Consider the following 12,280-nt stretch of genomic DNA (forward strand, 5'->3'; position numbering starts at 1 on the left):
GTGGGGACCAGGGGCTTGAACCTGGGTTCTTGCATGTTGTAACATGTGCACTCAACCAGGTGTGCCACCATCTGGTCCCGAAAATTCTTAATAGTTCTGGTATCTGTTACTCACGTGTAAACCTTAAGAACAAAATCCTTCTCTTCCTTTAATTCTGTAAGTGACTGTACAACATCCAGGATGCTTAAGACCGCACAGCCATATGGTCGCCTATAGTGTAGGTGAGCAGGGCCCTTTTTTGAGTCATTCAAGAGCATCCGGCCTGTGGCAGAGCAGAAAACCCCAGTCAGATATGAGAAGTCCATGTTCTCCTCCAACATCACTGGACTGTCATCCAAGGATGCTTGGGCTATAGGTACTGGAAGGCTAATTCAGAACTATGAGGACATTCACCATGTTCAATCATTAACTTTTGTTATCTACCTCTAAATCAACAGCAATAGTCCATTTATCATGAGAATAAATCATTAATAATAGTCTTATTCATTCTTTAGAAAAACCCATGTCCTGATAGTTTTGTTTTTAAGTATATTAAAGATATAGTTTAATATTTTAACTGCCAGGTAAGAATAATGGATACACAGATAACAAGCACAATGCTATTTCTCCAAGAAAATTCTGCTGCCAATGGTGCTCCTAAGCCGCTGTTGAAATGAGCAGAAAGTGTGCCTACAGTAGCAAGAAGACAAGCAAATGCAAAACTGGAATTCAATGAAACTTTACTAAGTACAGTGAGACACAACTAGAAGTGAAAGTATACCAATATAGTTGGTTTTTTGGAAAGGAATTAAAGAATATTCTTGGACAAAAATATGAAATATATATCAAACCCAAAACTATGAAGGAAGACTTAATCGCCTCAGTTATGCTATGCTATGCTATGCTATGCTATGCTATGCTATGCTATGCTATGCTATGCTATGCTATGCTATGCTATGCTATATATTGACCAGAGGGCTCTGAACTCCAGTTCTATCAAGATTGGAGAGAAAAGAGGGGAAAAGGAAGGACATTCAGAAGTAGCAGTAGGTGGAGGTGTGACTTAGAAATAAGACAAGGCAGGGCTATAGAAAAAGTGGGCAAACATATAAAAATATAGATAGTTATAGAAATAATAGTCAACCCATATCTGTAACCTTAGGAGAACCACCATAGTTTTCAACAGAAGGAAAGGGGAAACAGAACCCTGGTGGTGGGAGCTGGGCTGTAGCGCAGTGGGTTAAGCGCACATGGTGCAAAGCACAAGGACCGGCATAAGGATCCTGGTTCGATCCCCCAGCTCTCCACCTGCCCCTGCAGGGGATCGCTTCACAAGCGGTAAAGCAGGCCTGCAGGTGTCTGTCTTTCTCTCCTCCTCTCTGTCATCCCCATCTCTCTTGATTTCTCTCTGTCTTATACAACAACAGCTATGACAACAATAACAACTACAACAAGTGCAACAAAATGGGAAAAATGGCCTCTAGGAGCAGTGGATTCGTAGTGCAGGCACTGAGCCCCAGTGATAACCCTGGAGGCAAAAAAAAAAAGAACTCTGGTGGTGGGAACGGTGTGGAATTATACTCCTGATATCTCATAATTTTGTAAATCAGTATTACATCACTAATAAAAAAAACTTGAAATAAGGTTGGACAGAACAATAGAAAAAGTTTCATCTGTGATGGATAGAGGTAAGATACCATTCATTTACTGCAGTAGTGATGGTTACTATAGTTTTATGAAAAATAGCAAATATACATATTTGTAAATGCAAAGTTCAGGCCATTCACTTATCAAGTTGGCAACTCTAACACCTTGCTACAATACCTTGATGCTGAGGGCTGGCAGAGAGTTAGAATGGGGTGGAGGCAGACAGAATAAAGGTTATGCAAAGAGACTCATACCTGAGTCTCCAAAATCCCAGGTTTAATCCCCTAAACTACTGTCAAACAGAGCTGAGCAGCGCTCTGGTGTCAAAAAAAAAAAAAAAGAAAGAAAAGAGTGACAATATTATAATATCAGAAAGTGGGCCACTAGGCCAGTCTCAGTGTATTAAGTGCAAACCCTACCAAGCCTGGAACCTGGATTCAATCTCTGGCATCACAAGGGAGCACCATAGACAGCATCAAAAGAACTCCATGGATGGTGGAGTGGCATTTTGTTATCTTTCCCTCTATCTCCTTCCTCTCGTTCTCACAGTATACAGAGTAAAATTTGCTTGGGGAGGCCACTCAGAGTATCACGTATGCCAAAGTCCCTGCATTCCTACCCCCAAGATCTTACGAAAAGAGGAAAACAGAGATCACTTTAGATAAAAAGTGCATCTAAAAACAAGTAAAAAGCAGAAGACACAAAAGAAAAAACATTTGTTTATATCAAACTCAGTTATGTATATAATAAAGTGAACGGTACCTATTCGTATCACATGGGCAACTATATATAAATCTCTCTTCATATCCTTGCTGCTCAGATCCTAAGGAAAGAGAAAAAAAAGTAATTTAAGGCAGCAAATACACAAAAAACAATTAAAATTTCAGTTTAAACCTCACAATGGCTTGTTTCTGTCACATTTACACTACCTTAGAGGTGGCAAAGGTAACTGAAATCATTAAAACGCTAAAATCAAGTTTAGTGTTTATAAGATTCCTACAGTGAAAGTCTCTGTATATCTTACAGGCCTTTAGAAGCGTATTTTATTGACAATGTTTTCCCATTTTTTTAATTTCAACCACCTAGCAAATCAAATGTCACATAGACATCTGTTATTTGAGCCGGGCAGTGGTGCACCTGATTAAGCACACAGAGTACTAAGCACAAAGACCCACACAAGGACCAGGGTTCGAGCCCCCGCTCCCCACCTGCAGCGGGGATGCTTCATAAGTGGTGAAGCAGCTCTGCAAGTGTCTCTCTTTTTCTCCTCTATCTCCCCTGCCCCTCTCAATTGTTCTCTGTTCTACCAAATAAAAAAGAAAAAAACTTTTATTGTTTTATAAATGTCTATTTTAACAACATACACAATATTCTCTAACAGAAGAAATATTCAATGCAGGAAAAAATGAGAAACACTAAAAAGCACATTACGGGGCTGAAATTCCAAACGTTTATTCTCTACTAATTTCACTTTTATTTTGCCATCAAAAATGATTATTGCAAAATATATATCTGAAAGCAGAAGTACACTAGAGTTTGCAGTGAGTACCCCCCTAACACTTCCTCTCCACTATTCCAAGCTTTGGGTCCATGATTGCTCAACAATTTGTTTGGCTTTGTATGTTAACTCTCTTTTCAGTCACCAGGTTCCAGATGCCATCAGGATGCTGGCCAGGTTTCCTTGGACTGAAGACCCCACCAATGTGTCCTGGAGCTCCGCTTCCCCAGAGACCCACCCTACTAGGGAAAGAGAGAGGCAGGCTGGGAGTATGGACCGACCAGTCAACGTCCATGTTCAGCGGGGAAGCAATTACAGAAGCCAGACCTTCTACCTTCTGTAACCCACAATGACCCTGGGTCCATACTCCCAGAGGGATAGAGGGTGGGAAAGCTATCAGGGGAGGGGGTGGGATATGGAGATTGGGTGGTGGGAATTGTGTGGAATTGTACCCCTCTTACCCTATGGTTTTGTTAATTTATCCTTTCTTAAATAAAAAATAAATTTAAATTAAAAAAAACTAATACACAGTTGAAAAAAAAACCACTTTATTACACAATGCATTACTTGTTTGGAACTCATTTTGAAATAGTTTAAGATGATGCATTTATGTAACACATTATACTATAACAAAACTTCCAAACAGAAACACACACACACGTATAATTTGCTTGATATTTTTCACCATGTTGACAACTTACTAACTGCTCAGTCCCAGTAATTGTTGTGACCCAATGATGTTGATTAACTTCTATACTTAATGAGATAGTTTCCCGTGACTTCCTATTTGCTTTTAGGAAAAGGCCCTTCAGTTTCATTTCCTTCCTATATTTCTTTTTTTAAAATGGTCTTGGGTATTTGCTTCTCTTCAACAAAGTAGGAAAGGCAATAATCAGTGGCAGTCAAGATTCTGAATGACCTTTGAGATTCCAAATCACTGTGTCTGCCTTTTAAACATTTAAAAAAATGTTTATTTAATGAGAGAGAAGAAGGTACCAGAACACTGCTCATCTCTGGCACATACACTGCAGGGCTTTGGACCTGGGACCTTCTGTCTGTTTAATGTCCTGTCTGTATAATTTACTTGTTCACTTTCTGTGGCACCAAGGATGAACTCACAGCATTCTGCATATCCAAGTTATCACCACTGAGCGGCCTCCTCAGGCCACTTTTTCAACCTTTACTTTAGGGAAAGAGACAGAGACAGAGAGACTGGGAGAGAGGAGAGAGGGTAACACATACAGAGAAGAGAGATAAAGAGGAGTCGAGTCTAGCACCTGTTGCATGGTAATATAACTACACAGAATAAGTTATCTCCTGAATCCTGTTTACTTTGTTTTTAACTATGGAAGGGCTAGGGTGAGGCAAGCCAAGTGTCTAAGGTGCAAATTTTCAGGAAGTCTTACTCCCAGAATCCTTTGCTTTGCTTGCTCATTAGAGTGGTCTTGAATATACGGATGCAAACGGAATAGTAAATAGTAAAATGTAATGGTAAAATGATATTTTAAGATCACAGATGACTTATTAATAAAGCAGCATATATTACCATAAAAAAAGATCATAGATGGTTATAAGATCTTGCCAGATTCTGGATGAACTAATGAAATACAATGAAAGATGTTACAAGTTACAAGTTGGTACCTAGAAGCACAAGGATATGCTTTCACATGAAAAATTTCTTTTGATATTGAAAACTGATGTTTTAGGCTCTCTTTTACTAATATTTACTTCAACTTGAACATGGAATTTGGAAGATTTCCTCAAAACATCCCTGCATTTTGACACTTATGAATTAAGACTCCTAAATGAAAAACATATTGCCATTTTTATTTACTTTTTGGGACTGAAACATGTTTATTACCAAAGGACATAAAATATTTCACATGTCACTATGAAATGGTTCTTTTGATATGGATTGTATTGTGTTGATCCAAACTATGAAACAGCAAGTAAAATTATCAATTTTCCAACTATGACACCATCTCCCCAGACAATAACTTAGGTCATGTTCATGTTAGAAGTCAAGCTCAGACAAAAACTAGTAAGGTATGGGCCCCTTGGAATATGCCTAAAATAGACCTACTAGCTTTTTCCAACACAGAGACCCAAAATTTTCACTTGCAATATTGTTGTCTTTAGGTTCATGATTAGTCAACAATTTGTTCTGCTTTATATCTTAACTCTTTTTCAGCCACCAGGTTCCAGATGCTACCATGATGTCAACTTGACTCCCTTGGGCAGAAGACCCCACCAAGCTGTCCTGGAGCCCCACCTCCCCAGTTCCCTACCCCACTAGGGAAAGAGAGAGACAGGCTGGGAGTATGGATCAACCTGTCAACGCCCATGTACAGTGGGGAAGCAATTACAGAAGCCAGACCTTCCACCTCTGCACCCCATAATGATCCTGGGTCCATGCTCCCAGAGGAATAAAGAATAGGAAAGCTTTCAAAGGAAGGGATGGGATACGGAGTTATAGTGGTGGGAATTGTACCCCTCTTATCCTACCGTCTTGTCAATACTTCCATTTTATAAATTAATAAAAAATTAGCAATTCCAAGAATCCAAGATAGTTACCAAAGATGATCAAATACTAATTTAATAGTTGTGTAGAAGAGCATGGGACTCTAAGAAGTCTTAAGTACAATTTACAATATCTTCAAGGTCTAGATAGGAGCGCTTTTTGATCACATTGTACAGAGTGCCCAGAACTACCTGTGGCATTTATCTGAGGTCAATTAAAATAAGAATTGTCATTGCAAAATTATTTGATTAAAATTATTATTTGTTAGTCCTACATAATTTCAGTGGAAATCTATCTTATAAAATATAAGTGCATGCCAAAAATTAAAAGGCAACATAGCAATTGGGAAAAGATATCTGTATATCATCACATGTCAGACAGAGGTCTGGTATTGAAAATATATGAATAAATCATATAATTCAACAACAAAAGCCCAAATAACCTAATAGAAAAGTGGGCAAAAGATCTGAATAGACACTTTAGAAAACATAGTGATGCCCCCTCAGGCATGTGAAAAATGTTCAGAACTAATTAACAGGGAAATGCAAAGTGAAACCACAGAGACACCACCTCAACCTGCTGAGTATGATGTAGATCGAACAGTGAGTGCTGGTGAGGATGCAGGGAAAGGAAACTGGCATACGGCTGGGGGAATAAAAACTAGTACAGATCCTATGGAAAACAGTATGACGACTCAACAATAGAAACCCCTATGAGGGCGGGGGTAGATAGCATAATCGTTATGCAAAGAGACTCTCGTGCTCGAGGCTCCATAGACCCAGGTTTTAATCCCTGAACCACCATAACCACAGCTGAACAATGCTTTGGTTAAAAAAGAAGAAGAAAAGAAAAGAAAGACAGAAAAGAAAATACCTACGATCTAGCAATACCACACCTGGGCATATACCCAGAAGACTTGAAAAACACTAATCTGAAAGGAGATATTCAACCCTATGCTCATAGTTGCACTATTTATTTATTCATAACAGTCAAAATACATCAACCTAAATACTCACCAACAGATGACTGGATAAGTAAGTTACAGAACATATACTCAGTGGAAAACCTCTTGGTCACTAAAAAAAGGGTGATATTGTGTTGTTTAGGGCAAAATAGATGGAACTAGAAGTGATTCAGCTAAGGGAAGTAAAGAAAGAAGTGATGACAACTATCATGTGGTTTAAATCACATGCCAAATATAAATAACTAGATCAAATGAATCTGTAAAAAATAACCAAATTGACTCTTAGGCTCTGTGAAACTACGGTGGTTATCAGAGGGGATGAAAGCGGGAGAAATAGGGGACAGGTGGAAAGCTCCTGATTGATGTGATGGCTCAGGAACTCTGGTGGGGGGGGGTGCAGTGAGTAGTGTGTATACACACACACACACACACACTTATAATACTGTAAATCGATGTTAAATCAATGAAAAAGACAAGTGCAATGCTAAGCACAGTTACCATATTAAAATACAAATCTTGTAAAACCATACTAGGAAGAGAGGTAATTCACTCACTATTCATCTGGTGAACAGAATTCATATTTAAAGTTACTCAGTGACCTATGTTTTCTAGTGTTACATATCTAAGAAACTGATTCCCAGCTACATGGTAGGTAGAGAGGACAGTCACTCGGTGCTCAGAATCTTACATTAGGTACTGATGTTTCATTTGAAACAGCAAAGTCACATCCCAATGCCTGGATTATTACCTTTCTATAATGATATGGGGTTTACAAACTATAACACAATTTATTAATTCTTACACTGCAGAAAAGGAGGAAATATTTTAATACATGATGCTATTATTTTAATATTTATTTATTTATTTTACCAGAGTATTGTTTAGCTCTGGCTTCCAGTGGTACAAAGGGGATTGGAGCCTCAGCCACAAGAGTAACTTTACATAAATATTATGCTATCTATCCCTGCCCTAATACTTGATGTTATTACATAAATAAGCTCATTCTTACTCAAGAATTTACAACTAGAATTGCATTTTGAAATGTAGAAGAGTGTAAGTAAGTTTAGAAAATATAGTGTCAACTGACTCATGTAAAACAGTACAAGTTCACTCTCTTGGTTGCTCACTCAACTCTAATATAAATGAATGTACATATTTAAGTAACAAGTCATTACTGAGACTTTGGTATTGTCCAGACATTATGTGTGAAGCACTGACTATCTAGTAATGAGCAGGTGCATAGGTACATTCTCAATACTTATACACACAATCACTATCATGAAAGTCAACCAAATCCTCCTTGCATTAGACATTCACAGAAATAAGAAACACCTACTTCTTGGACAGAATTCTTCCTGTACAGGGAGTTCTAAAATCTAACTAAGTCATGAAGCACAGAAGCACTCATGCATGCATGCACACGCATGGGCTGGAGATAGCCTAATCGTTATGCAAAAGACTTTCGTGCCTAAGGCCCTAAAGTCCCAAATTCAATCCCCAGCACCACAAGCCAGAGCCGAGCAGTGCTCTGGCCAAACCAAAACCTACATGCTTTATAGAGAACAGGGGTACACTATGGGTACCACTATACATATGCCAATCTGTGAACTTTTTAACTCTAGTCTTAAAGAAAAGAGGTTCTACCGAAATTACTATTTCATAAAACCTAAAATATGAAAATACTGGCTATGACAGACAGCCTTGTTCAAAAATCTCTTGCTCTCTAAAAATTCCTCATTTGGGGGGATCTTTTTTTATTTTTAAATTAAGGGTTGGCATATATGTCAAATCCAGGGAAAACATCACATTCAATGGGGAAAAACTGAAGGCTTTCCTCTAAAATTTGGAACTAGATAAGGATTCCACTCTTGCCACTACTGTTAAACAGAGTCATGACAGTCCTTGCCATGCAATCAGGCATGGATTCCAGCAAAACAAAGGTCTCTGGGGAAGGAGGGGAGGGGTGGTGTGAAGTATATTGAGTCTTGGTGTGTGATGGCAGAAAAGGACCTAAGCTGAGAATGACAGTATTCAGCACACACCTATCAAGAGAAGATGAGAAATTAGATGTATCCATCAATTCTACTATAAACCACTAACCTACCAACAAAGAGATGTTAAAGGAATCCAGATTGGAAAGTAGGAAGTTAAGCTACCACTATTTGCAGACGACATCTTGCTTTACACTACACAAACAGTAATTTAAACAGTGTGGTACTGAAACAAACAAAAAAAAAGCATTCTGACCAACAGAACAGAAGAGAGTATCAAGACAGAAACTCATATATATGTGCATATTTAATATATTAGAAAGGAGATAAAACCATTCAATGGGGTAGGGGAGTCCAACAAGTAGGATTGGAGAGAAAGTGGGGACACCGAACTCTAGTGGCAGGTGTGGTGGAAACATCTTATGATCTAATGGTGCCATTCTTAGGTATATGCCCAAAGGATGTGAAGGAACTACTCTGAAGTAATATTTGTCATCTCTCTATTCAGAGCTACTATTCACAGTAGCCAAGGAGTGAAAGCAACTCGAATGTCGATCAATGAGTGACTGGATAAGGAAGATAAGTGACATATATGAAATAGAATATTATTCTGCAGTTACAAAGATGATATGGTATCCTTTGGGACAAAATGATGGGACTGGAGGTAATCATGTTTAATGAGATAAATAAAGAGGAGAAAAAGAACTACCAGATGGTTTGGACGACAGATGTGGACTATAGATAATCAAAGCATACAACTTGCAAATAAAAAAAGGTGGGGGAAGAAAAGGCAACCAAACCATTTCTCAAACTTCATGAGGACTATGCTGGCTATGGGAGGGGGTTGCACAGAATTCTGATGGTGAGAAGACTATAAATCTCTACTCCTGAAATCTTATCATTTTTTAAAAAATTTCTTTATTAGGGGATTAATGTTTTTTTTTTTCTTTTTCTTTTTTTCTTTTTTTTTTTCCTCCTCCAGGGTTATTGCTGGGCTCGGTGCCTGCACCATGAATCCACTGCTCCTGGAGGCCATTTTTTCCCCCCTTTTGTTGCCCTTGTTGTAGCTTCGTTGTGGTTATTATTATTGCCCTTGTTGACGCAATTCGTTGTTGGATAGGACAGAGAGAAATGGAGAGAGGAGGGGAAGACAGAGAAGGGGAGAGAAAGACACCTGCAGACCTGCTTCACCGTCTGTGAAGCGACTCCCCTGCAGGTGGGGAGCCGGGGGCTCGAACCGGGATCCTTACGCCGGTCCCTGCGCTTTGCGCCACATGCGCTTAACCCGCTGCGCCACCGCCCGACACCCAGGGGATTAATGTTTTATAGTCAACAGTGAAATACAATTCTAAGAGAGGTGACTGCAGAAGCTGTCTTAAAATCTTCCAATCTCGGGGGTCGGGTCAGTTTGAGTTCAGAGATGGACAAAACATTAATTTAGTTTAGTGATATCTATAAATATTTCTGCACATTTTGGATAGTTAAAAAAAAAGCTGTGAAAAGTGGTTTATTGTTCATAGTAGAGTCACTTGAGATTTTGAAATATAAAGCCAAAGTAAATGAAAAAAATCAGGTAAATAAACCTGATCTCATCCTTCAGAGAAAGTCACACACCAGATCCTTAGATGAATACCACCTGTGTTTACTAGGTACAATTTTGAAACGCCTGCCTGTCACTCATCAACCGCATCCCATACACAAGGGCAGTGACACTGTGAGACCGTCCGGTCTTCCTGCACTCAAGAGGTTTTGATGTAGTTCACTACCACTGAATCAGATCAAATAATCAGTCAGAGTCAGAACTGGCTTACAATTATGAAAAAGCAGAACATTTCTTTAGCTAGTAAGCTAACTCAAATAAAGCTAAAGCTAAGCTGTCTTTTTTTTTTAAAAAAATAAAATAACTGGTACAAACATTTAGTAAATCAGAATAGACTTGAAGAATTCCAAAGCAATGTGTTATTATGAGGTTTATACTTTTCAATATAAAGCAAATGTCAAAGCTTTCTGGAGTTCATGAGTCCATGATCTGAGGACTATGGATAACATTCTGGTTATTAACAAAAAACACAGATGAGAGCAGGAAAATACCTTCAATTTGGCATTTCAGAGAGAAAGACTAATACTTAGACTGCCCCTGCTTAGATGCACTCACTAAAAATCTATCAAGATATAAACTTAGCGGATTTAGACATTAGAGAAATTTCCAATGATTTTTGAAAAACAAGTATAAGACTTTTCTCTAATTTTATGAATCTTATATATTAAATAACTTTTAAATTTATATAAACAAGAGGTAATTGACTATATTTCTTTAATAATAATTCCATTAAAAACTAAAGCAAACATCATCTTTCTTTAAATATTTCATTAAAACCTGACAGAAACAGAACCTATTCTCCCCATTGTGAAGGAGAAATAAAACAGTAAGTGCTTGTTTCTAGGGTGACAATGTCCACACAGCAGATCCTTGGTTAGAGTCAACAGCAGAGAAAGGAAAGAGAATTTTCACATACTGTAAAAAGGGCACACATTCGTTCTATCTTCTCTGGGTTCCTTGGCCCACCATTCTTGTTCAGTCTCACCAGAAACCGCTCACTGAAAGTAGGAGAGAGAGAGAAAAGAGACAGAGAAATTTAAGAGACTGCATGCTCTATAACAAACACAAAGGGCATTTACAAAGAAACCCTAAACATGTTCAGAGCACCTCACAAAGCACATTTCTAGTGGTAGAACACTACCTTTATTACAAAAAAGCAAGCAACAGGTAACACAGACTGCCTGAGAGGTGGTACTATTTACTTGGAAGTCATGGCTCTTTTCTCTCTAAAAGTACCAGCTCTCTAAGGAGTATGCTTTCTATTTCCCCAAATACCACCAGAGCTCTAGGCTTAATGCTATGCCTATGATGAACATACACACTCTCTGATATGAACACTCACTCAGGTCATCACAAAAATATGCCTCATAATATACATCCCAAAGAATCTAGATTACTCAAACTATATATATTAGGTCTACAGTTACAGTCAAAATTTAATAAGGCCATTAAAGCATTTTATTTCCTAAACAATAAAGGCTAGTTCCTGAAGGTAATTATTATACTAAAAAAAATAAAAAAGAATCTGTGTTTCTGGACATGTGCAGATATGTCTCCTTGCTCTTTTATCCCCTTGTACCCCTCCCAGGATCTCTTTCCTATTTCTGTGCCCACACTCATTACATTCTACAAGTATCAATAGAAGAGACAATATGAAAATACTACATTTATATTATACCAGCCACACAGGTTGCTTGTGTATTAATTTACTTATTTAGTCAACAAACAGCCATTACGTTCTGTATTTAAGTATTGGAATACAAATGTGAACAAGATATATAAAAGGTACTTTTCTCCATGGTGCTCAGGGTCTTGGTAAACAGAAACAGAAATGAAGATGAGAAAAGATTTCAGCCAGATGTAAATCTAAGACCTGAGCTAGGGGATTAGTTGTGAATGGAAGGAAATGTGCATAGAATAAGGAAAAAGGACTTTGGTCAGAATCCTGAGGGATATTGATACTTAAGAAATGGACAGGACAGCAAGCTACCCTGTTAAGCTCACCTAGAGACCACACTGAGCCTACGGCAGATTTTGAGAAATTTGCATAAAAAAACACCTACAGCTCAGAGAAGAATTC

At 38.2% G+C, this 12,280-nt stretch overlaps 1 protein-coding gene across 8 annotated transcripts in view; it reads right to left on the reverse strand.

Moving 5' to 3' along the window:
* Positions 1-12,280, reverse strand: part of DOCK3 (dedicator of cytokinesis 3) — a 321,851-nt gene that overhangs the window by 155,856 nt on the left and 153,715 nt on the right. For 7 of the 8 annotated variants that reach the window (XM_060204601.1, XM_060204600.1, XM_060204599.1 and 4 more), the window contains 3 exons: positions 11,117-11,198; positions 2,389-2,449; positions 115-262 (listed from right to left, as the gene is read on the reverse strand). In XM_060204601.1, coding sequence (XP_060060584.1) covers positions 115-262; positions 2,389-2,449; positions 11,117-11,198 — 291 coding nt within the window. The remainder of the gene's footprint in view (positions 1-114; positions 263-2,388; positions 2,450-11,116; positions 11,199-12,280) is intronic. The other variant, XM_060204603.1, reaches the window with a different exon arrangement.

This window comes from Erinaceus europaeus, chromosome 12, assembly GCF_950295315.1.
Source record: "Erinaceus europaeus chromosome 12, mEriEur2.1, whole genome shotgun sequence".
Taxonomy (NCBI): Eukaryota; Metazoa; Chordata; class Mammalia; order Eulipotyphla; family Erinaceidae; genus Erinaceus; species Erinaceus europaeus.